This window comes from Scyliorhinus torazame, chromosome 12 (assembly GCF_047496885.1).
Source record: "Scyliorhinus torazame isolate Kashiwa2021f chromosome 12, sScyTor2.1, whole genome shotgun sequence".
Classification (NCBI taxonomy): Eukaryota; Metazoa; Chordata; class Chondrichthyes; order Carcharhiniformes; family Scyliorhinidae; genus Scyliorhinus; species Scyliorhinus torazame.
In genome coordinates, this window is record NC_092718.1 from 4,011,198 (window position 1) to 4,027,028 (window position 15,831).

Genomic DNA, 15,831 nt, shown 5'->3' on the forward strand with positions numbered 1-15,831 from the left:
GGAGGATCTTGCTATTATGGAAAGACGCGAAGCCCCCCAGTGTGGAAGCCTGGATAAATGACATGGCAGGGTTCATTCAGCTGGAGAGGATAAAGTTTGCCTTACGAGGGTCTGTGCAGGGGTTCTTCAGGCGGTGGCAACCGTTCCTAGACTATCTCGCGGAGCTTTAGGAGGAGGTCAGCAGCAGCAGCAACCCAAAGGGGGGGGGGGGTGGGCGGGGGGGGTCTCTTTTGGGCGGGGAATTCGGGTGGGTGGGGGGGGCTTCCCTATGGGTACCTTTGAATGTCATATGGGGGGGGGGGTTACTGTATGTGGGGGGAACCCAATGTATAAGTTTTGTATAATTTTTGACTGTTGTGTTTCTTTCTTTTTGTAATTGGGGGGGGGGGGGGGGCGGGGGGGGCTTGTTCAAAATGTTGTTGGAAAATTTGAATAAACATATTTTTTTAAAAAAGAAACAGACTTGTGGATCTAAATGATCGTCTAATGTTCCCAAAAGGGAGACTTGGCAGTTTCAGATCATGGGATCCCCGATAAAATGTAATTAAACCTTTGTGAATAGATTGGGGAACAGTTCCCAGCCGAGTGATGTGCGGAGGAATCTGGGATGAATCCAACTGAGCCAAGTGCTGGCTGAATCTCGGCCGCTGCTGTTTTATCCTCGAGAAGTAACCTTCATAACCAATCACCCAGAAATACATTGTTATCCTCAAACTGCTCTCAACATCTCCTTTGATAAAACTAATGTTTACTGACTAACTGTGAAGACAAGGTGGCAGAATGGCAGGGTCAAAGGTTACATAGGGTCAGAGTGAATGCCCCTCAAATTCTATCTTGGTGAAGGTCAGCACTCCGAACAGGGTCCTACGAATCCTTCGTTCTTACATAATTCCACAAATACTGACCTTTAACTCACCTTTCTTACTCTGTTTTAGAGCAGACGTAGATTGACACCAGTGTTGATAATTATAGACCAGTAAGCCTCACATCGGTAGTGGGGAAAATGCTTGAATCCATTAGAAAGCAGTGGCAGGATCAATCGAGGCTTTCCTCGGAGTATCTGGGTGTTCAGGACGTGAAGAGTTAATGTGGGTCTGGGGGTACACAACCGGCCAGGTTAATACATCGAGAGTCATATGGGAGAAGTAGGGTATAGGAGTGATTCTGGAAATGGTCCTGATCCAGACCTCTCCACGTGATAACTGTACAACATTCCCCGCATGGGACAATATCTTAATGTTCATGAAGTTTGAGCTGTGAATTGAAACAAAATATTGAGCTCCTTGTGCCTGATTTTGTCAATTTGGTTCTTGCACATGGAGCGATTTCCTGAGGAACATTAAACTGTGGGTGACAGAGATTTAATAATAATAATCTTTATTAGTGTCACAAGTAGGCTTACATTAACACTGCAATGAAGTTACTGTGAAAATCCCCTAGTCGCCACACTCTGGTGCCTGTTCGGGTACACTGAGGGAGAATTCAGAATGTCCAATTCACCTAACAGCACGTCTTTCGGGACTTGTGGGAGGAAACCGGAGCACCCGGAGGAAACCCACGCAGACAGTGACCCAAGCCGGGAATCGAACCTGGGGCCCTGGAGCTGTGAAGCCACAGTGCTAACCACTGTGCTATCGTGTATTCATGCACACAAATCACAAATTAATGGACAGGTATACCTTTATCTCGAAGGAATTACAATTCAAAGGTTCGGAAGTGAATGTCCTTGGGTAGACCCTTCAAGTGTAACTGCATTGAGTTTTGGGAGTCACATCTCAGGAGAAATCACTGACTGAGCTTGGAGGGGCTTCACAGAATGGTTCTGGGACTAAACTGAGGACAGATTGCATAAACCAGACTTGAATTGCCTTGAATTTGGAAGGTGATTGAGATATTTAAACGGGCAAAGGGATTGATTGTGTGGGTACAGCAACTATTTACTCTGCTGTGGTTGTTAAAATGTTAAAATTAGAGGCAGCTCACAGGAGGGAAATGAGAATGCAATTCTTCAGCCAAAACATATTTGTAATCTGGAAAGCAGTCTGCCAAACGGTTGTGGACGCTCAATGTGAATTGAATAAAAAAGTTCAGCCTGAGTTTGATAACATCCTGCTGGGTAAAATTATCAAGGAACCTGCAGTGAAGAACTCTGGAGTTGAGCTACCGATCGGCCTGTATCATCATTTAATCAAGTGGTGGAACAGGCTGAAGGGGCCGAATGGCCTCCGGCTGCTGCTCCGCTGGCACCAATTTTAATTTCCTAACTTGTGAACCACAGAGAGAATCTTTAAAGCACTAAGTAGATTTTCTGAACATTCATCTCATATTTCTAATCAAACTGCCTCATTGACTAGTCACTATTTGTTTTCTATCAAACAGATTGTCACAACTTTAAACGTAGAGTCTCAGTTCCTCGGAGTTTGTGCTGGATATCGTACATCACCAACACATTCACACTGCTATCTCCAGCGAGAATGGAGATAGTCCTTTATGGCACAGAAGTGGGCCATTCAGCACATCTAATCCGTGTTGGATGATTAGATAATTTCCTGTCAATCAGACCTGGACACCACCCCATGGAAAGTGATGAATCGATTTTAAACACATTGTATTTCTGTGATGTAACTCTCCTCCACTCACTGCATCGCACTGGAAGTATCACCCTGCTTTACTCTCCTCCACTCACTGCATCGCACTGGAAAAATCACCCTGCTTCACTCTCACTGCATCGCACTGGAAAAATCACCCTGCTTTACTCTCCTCCACTCACTGCATCGCACTGGAAAAATCACCCTGCTTCACTCTCACTGCATCGCACTGGAAAAATCACCCTGCTTTACTCTCCTCCACTCACTGCATCGCACTGGAAAAATCACCCTGCTTCACTCTCACTGCATCGCACTGGAAAAATCACCCTGCTTTACTCTCCTCCACTCACTGCATCGCACTGGAAAAATCACCCTGCTTCACTCTCACTGCATCGCACTGGAAAAATCACCCTGCTTTACTCTCACTGCATCGCACTGGAAAAATCACCCTGCTTTACTCTCCTCCACTCACTGCATTGCACTGGAAAAAATCACCCTGCTTTACTCTCACTGCATCGCACTGGAAAAATCACCCTGCTTTACTCTCCTCCACTCACTGCATTGCACTGGAAAAAATCACCCTGCTTCACTCTCACTGCATCGCACTGGAAAAATCACCCTGCTTTACTCTCACTGCATCGCACTGGAAAAATCACCCTGCTTTACTCTCCTCCACTCACTGCATTGCACTGGAAAAAATCACCCTGCTTCACTCTCACTGCATCGCACTGGAAAAATCACCCTGCTTTACTCTCACTGCATCGCACTGGAAAAATCACCCTGCTTTACTCTCCTCCACTCACTGCATTGCACTGGAAAAAATCACCGTGTTTATCAGGAGGCCTTGCTGTAGTCTTACTTTGCTGCAGCTCACAGAGCCACTTGTCAAGTAGACTCTGCAGACTGTTTGCTGTAAGTCTCGCTCTGTGTCCACAGTGGTTACAATACTCACTTTGTTGTATAAATTGACAGATCCTCTCAGAGGAAGCAGTGTGTTGGGTTTTAGAGACCAGGGGTTGATGATCTCCAGGGGAAAGGAAAGCTAAGATTGCCCTCCGAGCGATGCTGTTATGTGTGGCCATTGGGTGAGGGTTAGGATCAGATTTTCACAACGATCTTGGGAAAGGCGAATAAAGACAGGAGGGGTGGAATCTGTCCCAAGGCAGTAACGAATGGGCTGCAATACCAGTTTCCACCACTAGGTCAGTGCTCATTGGGTCCCCCTGGTGGTAAACCTGTGGCACTGCAAACCCACAGACCCCCATCTCATCCCCACTAATAAGAAACATTCATTGCACATTCGAACCATAGAATTCCTACAATGCAGAAGGAGGCCATTCGGCCCATCGAGTCTGCACCAACTCTCTGAAAGAGCACCCTACCTAGGCCCACTCCCCCACCCTATCCCTGTAACCTCATAACCCCACCTAACCTACACAACCCTGGACACTAAGGGCAATTTAGCATGGCCAATCCACCTAACCCACACATCTTTGGACTGTGGGAGGAAACCGGAGCACCCGGAGGAAACCCACGCACACACGGGGAGGACGTGCAGACTCCGCACAGACAGTGACCCAGCGGGGAATCGAACCTGGGACCCTGACACTGAGGCAGCAGTGCTAACCACTGCGCCACCTTGAAGGATCATTTCCTTTGAACTAAAACCCTATGCCACACAACATTTGCTGCAATTCAGACTGAGGGAGATTTCACGGTAATTTTGTAAACTCGGGGATGGGAATACCGTGACAGATTTTTAAAATGCCAGAACTTTCCAAAGCAAAGCACGGATTGATGAGATTCTGAAACTGTTGAGAAAAAGTGAAGAGATTCTGAGGGATGTCAGCATTGAAGAAGGAGATTTTTCCCGTGTCATAGTCCAGGAGAATTCCGATTCTCTTTGGGGGCACAGTGATTCTCACGTCTGGGCTGGTCCCATTGTGAAGGAATTCAAACTTACTCCTACAGATTTAAATGAGAAGGAAAATTAAAGCATCAGCAGAAACCGTTCCCAAACCACTTCCCATTTCACACAAACACACCTCATTGCAACACGCACATTCGGCGAGGACAATGCATCAGAAAAAGTAGCAAACCCGGTCCCGCCACTCAACCTTGTTTCAGGTATTGTTCAGAGTTCATGGGCCATCTACCTCCTAGCAATCTGGCAGGGCCAGAGGGAGAGTTAAGGTAAAGGGAAAGTTCCCTTCTGAACCCACGACCACTACCACCTAGAAGCAGATACCTGGGCACCCCACCACCTGGAGGTTCCCCTCCAAGTCACTCGCAATCCTGACTTGGAAATGCTCCAGCCAGGTTCTGACTCGATAACAAGGGGCTGGAGTAAGGTGGGAGTGGCTGCAGTCACTACCGGCGGTAAGGCCTCCATTTCCCTTCACAACCCCCCCCCCCCCATCCCTCACTGAGTGAGAGTGACCAAGAGGGGGTCACATTCCCCAACAGGCCGCACTCGGGTTTAATGCTGAAGCTGCCGTGTATTGATTAGCTACCCACCTGCCCCAATAATCAGCAGCAAATCAGAAAGAATTTGAGATAGAGACAAAAAGATCAAAGACTGCTGGAAGAGAATTAATGAAAAAATATTCTGAGGGTTTCTCAAACCTTAACTTAGTTGATTTCTCACAGATCCTGTGTGAAGGAGCAAAACTCACAGAAGCACATCTCCACTAACCCGGGAGTGTTAACTCCAAGACAATCCCCAAAGTTGAGGCCCCATTACCCAAGATTTAAAGATTAAACAGTTTTTATATAAATAATTCTGAGGAAGAGAAGCAGGAAAAGGATGTGAATGTCGTGACTCTTGTGAAGGGTGATTTGTTGGTGGAGTTTCTGACACTGAATGAGGTTTGGTCTCTCTGTACCTGGATGGTGTGAATGTGTGTCTCATACACCAAGATGTGATGTTCGATCCTGGGTAGCTGTCCCGTGGGGTGTTTGGGGAGGCCACCCCAATCCGATACTCCAGATGTTCACTCACTTCGACCTCCCAGTAATGTTTGCCCTGGACAGGAGCTAACTGTCCCAGGACAGCAGCACAGCTACAGCAAGAAGAGGTCACAATTACTGTTACACCTATCACTGTCACAATCAATGAGTTCACAACTACCACTGTCACAATCAGCAGATTCACACATAGCACTGTCAGTCAGCAAGTTCACACCTGTCACTGTCACAATCAGTGAGTTCACACTTATCACTGTGACAATCACTGAATTCACACATAGCACTGTCACAATCAGCGAGTTCACACTTATCACTGTCACAATTAATGAGTTCACACCTATCACTGACAGAATCTGTGAGTTCACACCTATCACTGTCACAATCAATGAATTCACACCTATCACGGTCACCATCAGTGAATTCACACCTACCATTGTACAATTAATGAATTCACACCTATCACTGCCACAACCAGTGAATTCACACCTATCACTCTACAATTAGTGAATTCACACCTATCACTGTACAATCAGTGAATTCACACCCATCATTCACAATTAGTGAGTTATAATCTGTCACTGTCACAATCTGTGAATTCACATCTATTACTGACAATCAGTGAATTCACACAGATCACTGTCACAATCAGTGAGTCCACACCTATCACTGAAAGAATCAGTGAGTTCACACCTATCACTGTCACAATCAATAAGTTCACACTAATCATTGTCACAATCAGTGAGTTCACACCTGTTACTGTCACCATCGGTGAATTCACACCTATCACTGTACAATTAGTGAATTCACACCTATCACTGCCACAAACAGTGAATTCACACCTATCACTGTACAGTCAGTGAATTCACATCTAGCATTCACAATCAGTGAGTTCACGTCTGTCACTGTCACAATCAGTGAGTTCACATCTGTCACAATCAGTGAGTTCACATCTATCACCATCACAATCAGTGAGTTTGTACCTATCACTGTCACAATCAGTGAGTTTGCACCTATCACTGTCACAATCTGAGTTCACACCTATTACTGTCACCATCAGTGAATTCACACCTATCACTGTACAATTAGTGACTTCACACCTATCACTGCCACAACCAGTGAATTCACACCTACCACTGTACAATTAGTGAATTCACACCTATCACTGGACTGTCAGTGAATTCACACCCATCATTCACAATTAGTGAGATCACACCTGTCACTGTCACAATCAGTGAGTTCACATCTGTCACTGTCACAATCAGTGAGTTCACATCTATCACAATGACAATCAGTGAGTTTGTACCTATCACTATCACAATCAGTGAGTTCACACCAATCAGTGTCACAATCAGTGAGGTCACGCCCATCACTGTACAATTAGTGAATTCACACCTATCACTGCCACAACCAGTGAATTCACACCTACCACTGTACAATTAGTGAATTCACACCTATCACTGGACTGTCAGTGAATTCACACCCATCATTCACAATTAGTGAGATCACACCTGCCACTGTCACAATCAGTGAGTTCACATCTGTCACTGTCACAATCAGTGAGTTCACATCTATCACAATGACAATCAGTGAGTTTGTACCTATCACTATCACAATCAGTGAGTTCACACCAATCAGTGTCACAATCAGTGAGTTCACGCCTATTACTGTCACCATCAGTGAATTCACACCCATCACTGTACAATTAGTGAATTCACACCTATCACTGCCACAACCAGTGAATTCACACCTACCACTGTACAATTAGTGAATTCACACCTATCACTGGACTGTCAGTGAATTCACACCCATCATTCACAATTAGTGAGATCACACCTGTCACTGTCACAATCAGTGAGTTCACATCTGTCACTGTCACAATCAGTGAGTTCACATCTATCACAATGACAATCAGTGAGTTTGTACCTATCACTATCACAATCAGTGAGTTCACACCAATCAGTGTCACAATCAGTGAGTTCACGCCTATTACTGTCACCATCAGTGAATTCACACCCATCACTGTACAATTAGTGAATTCACACCTATCACTGTCACAACCAGTGAATTCACACCTATCACTGTACAATTAGTGAATTCACACCTATCACTGTAGTCAGTGAATTCACACCTATCATTCACAATTAGTGAGTTCACATCTGTCACGGTCACAATCAATGAGTTCACATTGGTCACTGTCACAATCAGTGAGTTCATATCTATCACTATCACAATCAGTGAATTTGTACCTATCACTGTCACAATCAGCGAGCTTGCACCTATCACTGTCACAATCTGAGTTCACACCTATTACTGTCACCATCAGTGAATTCACACCTATCACTGTACAATTAGTGAATTCACACCTATCACGGCCACAACCAGTGAATTCACACCTATCACTGTACAATTAGTGAATTCACGCTTATCACTGTACAGTCAGTGAATTCACACCTATCACTGTAGTCAGTGAATTCACACCTATCATACACAATTAGTGAGTTCACATCGGTCACTGTCACAATCAGTGAGTTCACATCTATCACTCACAATCAGTGAATTTGTACCTATCACTGTCACAATCAGCGAGCTTGCACCTACCACTGTCACAATCTGAGTTCACACCTATTACTGTCACCATCAGTGAATTCACACCTATCACTGTACAATTAGTGAATTCACACCTATCACGGCCACAACCAGTGAATTCACACCTATCACTGTAGTCAGTGAATTCACACCTATCATTCACAATTAGTGAGTTCACATCTGTCACTGTCACAATCAGTGAGTTCACATCGGTCACTGTCACAATTAATGAGTTCACATCTATCACTATCACAATCAGTGAATTTGTACCTATCACTGTCACAATCAGCGAGCTTGCACCTATCACTGTCACAATCTGAGTTCACACCTATTACTGTCACCATCAGTGAATTCACACCTATCACTGCCACAACCAGTGAATTCACACCTATCACTGTACAGTCAGTGAATTCACATCTAGCATTCACAATCAGTGAGTTCACGTCTGTCACTGTCACAATCAGTGAGTTCACATCTGTCACAATCAGTGAGTTCACATCTATCACCATCACAATCAGTGAGTTTGTACCTATCACTGTCACAATCAGTGAATTTGTACCTATCACTGTCACAATCAGCGAGCTTGCACCTATCACTGTCACAATCTGAGTTCACACCTGTTACTGTCACCATCGGTGAATTCACACCTATCACTGTACAATTAGTGAATTCACACCTATCACTGCCACAACCAGTGAATTCACACCTATCACTGTACAGTCAGTGAATTCACATCTAGCATTCACAATCAGTGAGTTCACGTCTGTCACTGTCACAATCAGTGAGTTCACATCTGTCACAATCAGTGAGTTCACATCTATCACCATCACAATCAGTGAGTTTGTACCTATCACTGTCACAATCAGTGAGTTTGCACCTATCACTGTCACAATCTGAGTTCACACCTATTACTGTCACCATCAGTGAATTCACACCTATCACTGTACAATTAGTGACTTCACACCTATCACTGCCACAACCAGTGAATTCACACCTACCACTGTACAATTAGTGAATTCACACCTATCACTGGACTGTCAGTGAATTCACACCCATCATTCACAATTAGTGAGATCACACCTGTCACTGTCACAATCAGTGAGTTCACATCTGTCACTGTCACAATCAGTGAGTTCACATCTATCACAATGACAATCAGTGAGTTTGTACCTATCACTATCACAATCAGTGAGTTCACACCAATCAGTGTCACAATCAGTGAGTTCACGCCTATTACTGTCACCATCAGTGAATTCACACCCATCACTGTACAATTAGTGAATTCACACCTATCACTGCCACAACCAGTGAATTCACACCTACCACTGTACAATTAGTGAATTCACACCTATCACTGGACTGTCAGTGAATTCACACCCATCATTCACAATTAGTGAGATCACACCTGTCACTGTCACAATCAGTGAGTTCACATCTGTCACTGTCACAATCAGTGAGTTCACATCTATCACAATGACAATCAGTGAGTTTGTACCTATCACTATCACAATCAGTGAGTTCACACCAATCAGTGTCACAATCAGTGAGTTCACGCCTATTACTGTCACCATCAGTGAATTCACACCCATCACTGTACAATTAGTGAATTCACACCTATCACTGTCACAACCAGTGAATTCACACCTATCACTGTACAATTAGTGAATTCACACCTATCACTGTAGTCAGTGAATTCACACCTATCATTCACAATTAGTGAGTTCACATCTGTCACGGTCACAATCAATGAGTTCACATTGGTCACTGTCACAATCAGTGAGTTCATATCTATCACTATCACAATCAGTGAATTTGTACCTATCACTGTCACAATCAGCGAGCTTGCACCTATCACTGTCACAATCTGAGTTCACACCTATTACTGTCACCATCAGTGAATTCACACCTATCACTGTACAATTAGTGAATTCACACCTATCACGGCCACAACCAGTGAATTCACACCTATCACTGTACAATTAGTGAATTCACGCTTATCACTGTACAGTCAGTGATTTCACACCTATCACTGTAGTCAGTGAATTCACACCTATCACTGTAGTCAGTGAATTCACACCTATCATACACAATTAGTGAGTTCACATCGGTCACTGTCACAATCAGTGAGTTCACATCTATCACTATCACAATCAGTGAATTTGTACCTATCACTGTCACAATCAGCGAGCTTGCACCTACCACTGTCACAATCTGAGTTCACACCTATTACTGTCACCATCAGTGAATTCACACCTATCACTGTACAATTAGTGAATTCACACCTATCACGGCCACAACCAGTGAATTCACACCTATCACTGTAGTCAGTGAATTCACACCTATCATTCACAATTAGTGAGTTCACATCTGTCACTGTCACAATCAGTGAGTTCACATCGGTCACTGTCACAATTAATGAGTTCACATCTATCACTATCACAATCAGTGAATTTGTACCTATCACTGTCACAATCAGCGAGCTTGCACCTATCACTGTCACAATCTGAGTTCACACCTATTACTGTCACCATCAGTGAATTCACACCTATCACTGTACAATTAGTGAATTCACACCTATCACAGCCACAACCAGTGAATTCACACCTATCACTGTAGTCAGTGAATTCACACCCATCATTCACAATTAGTGAGTTCACATCTGTCACTGTCACAATCAGTGAGTTCACATCGGTCACTGTCACAATTAATGAGTTCACATCTATCACTATCACAATCAGTGAATTTGTACCTATCACTGTCACAATCAGCGAGCTTGCACCTATCACTGTCACAATCTGAGTTCACACCTATTACTGTCACCATCAGTGAATTCACACCTATCACTGTACAATTAGTGAATTCACACCTATCACGGCCACAACCAGTGAATTCACACCTATCACTCTACAATTACTGAATTCACGCCTATCACTGTACAGTCAATGAATTCACTCCTATCATTCCCAATTAGTGAGTTCACATCTGTCACAATCAATGAGTTCACATCTGTCACTGTCACAATCAGTGAGTTCACATCTATCACAATCACAATCAGTGAGTTAGAACAAAGAACAAAGAAATGTACAGCACAGGAACAGGCCCTTCGGCCCTCCAAGCCCGTGCTGACCATGCTGCCCGACTAAACTACAATCTTCTACACTTCCTGGTTCCGTATCCCTCTATTCCCATCCTATTCATGTATTTGTCAAGATGCCCCTTAAATGTCACAATCGTCCCTGCTTCCACCACCTCCTCCGGCAGCGGGTTCCAGGCACCCACTACCCTCTGTGTAAAAAACTTGCCTCGTGCATCTACTCTAAACATTGCCCCTCTCACCTTAAACCTATGCCCCCTAGACCCCTCTATCCCGGGGAAAAGCCTCTGACTATTCACTCTGTCTATGCCTCTCATAATTTTGTATACCTCTATCAGGTCGCCCCTCAACCTCCTTCGTTCCAGTGAGAACAAACCGAGTTTATTCAACCGCTCCTCATAGCTGATGCCCTCCATACCAGGCAACATCCTGGTAAATCTCTTCTGCACCCTCTCTAAAGCCTCCACATCCTTCTGGTAGTGTGGCGACCAGAATTGAACACTATACTCCAAGTGTGGCCTAACTAAGGTTCTATACAGCTGCAACATGAATTGCCAATTCTTATACTCAATGCCCCGGCCAATGAAGGCAAGCATGCCGTATGCCTTCTTGACTACCTTCTCCACCTGTGTTGCCCCTTTCAGTGACCAGTGGACCTGTACTCCTAGATCTCTTTGACTTTCAATGCTCTTGAGGGTTTTACCATTCACTGTATATTCCCGACCTGCATTAGACCTTCCAAAATGCACCACCTCACATTTGTCCGGATTAAACTCCATCTGCCATCTCTCCGCCCAAGTCTCCAAACAATCTAAATCCTGCTGTATCCTCTGACAGTCCTCATCGCTATCCGCAATTCCACCAACCTTTGTGTCATCTGCAAACTTACTAATCAGACCAGTTACATTTTCCTCCAAATCATTTATATATACTACAAACAGCAAAGGTCCCAGCACTGATCCCTGTGGAACACCACTGGTCACAGCCTTCCAATTAGAAAAGCATCCTTCCATTGCTACTCTCTGCCTTCGATGACCTAGCCAGTTCTGTATCCACCTTGCCAGCTCATCCTGATCCCGTGTGACTTCACCTTTTGTACTAGTCTACCATGAGGGACCTTGTCAAAGGCCTTACTAAAGTCCACATAGACAACATCCACTGCCCTACCTGCATCAATCATCTTAGTGACCTCCTCGAAAAACTCTATCAAGTTAGTGAGACACGACCTCCCCTTCACAAAACCATGCTGCCTCTCACTAATACGTCCATTTGCTTCCAAATGGGAGTAGATCCTGTCTCGAAGAATTCTCTCCAGTAATGTCCCTACCACTGAAGTAAGGCTTCACTGGCCTGTAGTTCCCTGGATTATCCTTGCTACCCTTCTTAAACAGAGGAACAACATTGGCTATTCTCCAGTCCTCCGGGACATCACCTGAAGACAGTGAGGATCCAAAGATTTCTGTCAAGGCCTCAGCAATTTCCTCTCCAGCCTCCTTCAGTATTCTGGGGTAGATCCCATCAGGCCCTGGGGACTTATCTACCTTAATATTTTTTAAGACACCCAACACCTCGTCTTTTTGGATCTCAATGTGACCCAGGCTATCTACACCCCCTTCTCCAGACTCAACATCTACCAATTCCTTCTCTTTGGTGAATACTGATGCAAAGTATTCATTTAGTACCTCGCCCATTTCCTCTGGCTCCACACATAGATTCCCTTGCCTATCCTTCAGTGGGCCAACCCTTTCCCTGGCTACCCTCTTGCTTTTTATGTACGTGTAAAAAGCCTTGTGATTTTCCTTAACCCTATTTGCCAATGACTTTTCGTGACCCCTTCTAGTCCTCCTGACTCCTTGCTTAAGTTCCTTCCTACTTTCCTTATATTCCACACAGGCTTCGTCTGTTCCCAGCCTTTTAGCCCTGACAAATGCCTCCTTTTTCTTTTTGACGAGGCCTCCAATATCTCTCGTTATCCAAGTTTCCCGAAAATTGCCGTATTTATCCTTCTTCCTCACAGGAACATGCCGGTCCTGAATTCCTTTCAACTGACACTTGAAAGCCTCCCACATGTCAGATGTTGATTTGCCCTCAAACATCCGCCCCCAATCTATGTTCTTCAGTTCCCGCCTAATGTTGTTATAATTAGCCTTCCCCCAATTTAGCACATTCATCCTAGGACCACTCTTATCCTTGTCCACCAGCACTTTAAAACTTACTGAATTGTGGTCACTGTTCCCGAAATGCTCCCCTACTGAAACATCTATCACCTGGCCGGGCTCATTCCCCAATACCAGGTCCAGTACCGCCCCTTCCCTAGTTGGACTGTCTACATATTGTTTTAAGAAGCCCTCCTGGATGCTCCTTACAAACTCCGCCCCGTCTAAGCCCCTGGCACTAAGTGAGTCCCAGTCAATATTGGGAAAGTTGAAGTCTCCCATCACCACAACCCTGTTGTTTTTACTCTTTTCCAAAACCTGTCTACCTATCTGTTCCTCTATCTCCCGCTGGCTGTTGGGAGGCCTGTAGTAAACCCCCAACATTGTGACTGCACCCTTCTTATTCCTGATCTCTACCCATATAGCCTCACTGCCCTCTGAGGTGTCCTCCCGTAGTACAGCTGTGGTATTCTCCCGAACCAGTAGCGCAACTCCGCCTCCCCTTTTACATCCCCCTCTATCCCGCCTGAAACATCTAAATCCTGGAACGTTTAGCTGCCAATCCTGCCCTTCCCTCAACCAGGTCTCTGTAATGGCAACAACATCATAGTTCCAAGTACTAATCCACGCTCTAAGTTCATCTGCCTTACCCATAATACTTCTTGCATTAAAACATATGCACTTCAGGCCACCAGACCTGCTGTGTTCAGCAACTTCTCCCTGTCTGCTCTGCCTCAGAGCCCCACTGTCCCTATTCCCTAGTTCTCCCTCAATGCTCTCACCTTCTGACCTATTGCTCCCGTGCCCACCCCCCTGCCATACTGAACTCATTGATTGTGACAGTGATAGGTGTGAACTCACTGATTGTGACTGTGATAGGTGTGAACTCACTGATTGTGACAGTGATAGGTGTGAACTCACTGATTGTGACAGTGATAGGTGTGAACTCACTGATTGAGTTCCTGTGATATTGAGTGCAGCAGTCATTCAGTACTGACCCTCTGACAGTGCAGCACTCCCTCAGTACTGACCCTCCGACAGTGCAGCACTCCCTCAGTACTGACTCTGACAGTGCATCACTCCCTCAGTACTGATCCTCTTACAGTGCATCACTCCCTCAGTACTGACCCTCTGACAGTGCAGCACTCCCTCAATACTGACCCTCTGTCGGTGCAGCACTCCCTCAGTACTGACCCTCCAACAGTGCAGCACTCCCTCAGTACTGACCCTCCGACAGTGCAGCACTCCCTCAGTACTGACCCTCTGACAGCGCAGCACTCCCTCAGTACTGACCCTCTGACAGTGCAGCACTCCCTCAGTACTGACTCTGACAGTGCATCACTCCCTCAGTACTGATCCTCTTACAGTGCATCACTCCCTCAGTACTGACCCTCTGACAGTGCAGCACTCCCTCAGTACTGACCCTCTGTCGGTGCAGCACTCCCTCAGTACTGACCCTCCAACAGTGCAGCACTCCCTCAGTACTGACCCTCCGACAGTGCAGCACTCCCTCAGTACTGACCCTCTGACAGCGCAGCACTCCCTCAGTACTGACCCTCTGACAGTGCGGCACTCGCTCAGTACTGACCCTCAGACAGAGCGGCACTCCCTCAGTACTGACCCTCTGACAGTGCAGCACTCCCTCAGAACTGACCCTCCGACAGTGCAGCACTCCCTTAGTACTGACCCTCTGACAGTGCAGCACTGCCTCAGTACTGACCCTCTGACAGTGCAGCAGTCATTCAGTACTGACCCTCTGACAGTGCAGCACTCCCTCAGTACTGACCCTCTGTCGGTGCAGCACTCCCTCAGTACTGACCCTCTGACAGTGCAGCACTCCCTCAGTACTGACCCTCCGACAGTGCAGCACTCCCTCAGTACTGACTCGGACAGTGCATCACTCCCTCAGTACTGATCCTCTTACAGTGCATCACTCCCTCAGTACTGACCCTCTGACAGTGCAGCATTCCCTCAGTACTGACCCTCCGACAGTGCAGCACTCCCTCAGTACTGACTCGGACAGTGCATCACTCCCTCAGTACAGATCCTCTTACAGTGCAGCACTCCCTCAGTACTGACCCTCTGACAGTGCGGCATTCCCTCAGTACTGACCCTCCGACAGTGCAGCACTCCCTCAGTACTGACCCTCCGACAGTGCAGCACTCCCTCAGTACTGATCCTCTTACAGTGCATCACTCCCTCAGTACTGACCCTCTGACAGTGCAGCACTCCCTCAGTACTGACCCTCTGTCGGTGCAGCACTCCCTCAGTACTGACCCTCCAACAGTGCAGCACTCCCTCAGTACTGACCCTCCGACAGTGCAGCACTCCCTCAGTACTGACCCTCTGACAGTGCAGCACTCCCTCAGTACTGACCCTCTGACAGTGCGGCACTCCCTCAGTACTGACCCGCTGTCGGTGCGGCACTCCCTCAGTACTG

At 45.9% G+C, this 15,831-nt stretch overlaps 1 protein-coding gene across 1 annotated transcript in view; it reads right to left on the reverse strand.

Moving 5' to 3' along the window:
* Nucleotides 1-504: 504 nt before the first annotated feature.
* Nucleotides 505-15,831, reverse strand: part of LOC140387345 (fibronectin type III and SPRY domain-containing protein 2) — an 88,681-nt gene continuing 73,354 nt past the window's right edge. Inside the window, exons 11-12 of the mRNA XM_072470291.1 lie at nucleotides 5,474-5,650; nucleotides 505-4,553 (exon numbers count right to left, since the gene is read on the reverse strand). Of these exons, the coding sequence (XP_072326392.1) occupies nucleotides 4,301-4,553; nucleotides 5,474-5,650 (430 nt within the window). The 3' untranslated portion in view covers nucleotides 505-4,300. The remainder of the gene's footprint in view (nucleotides 4,554-5,473; nucleotides 5,651-15,831) is intronic.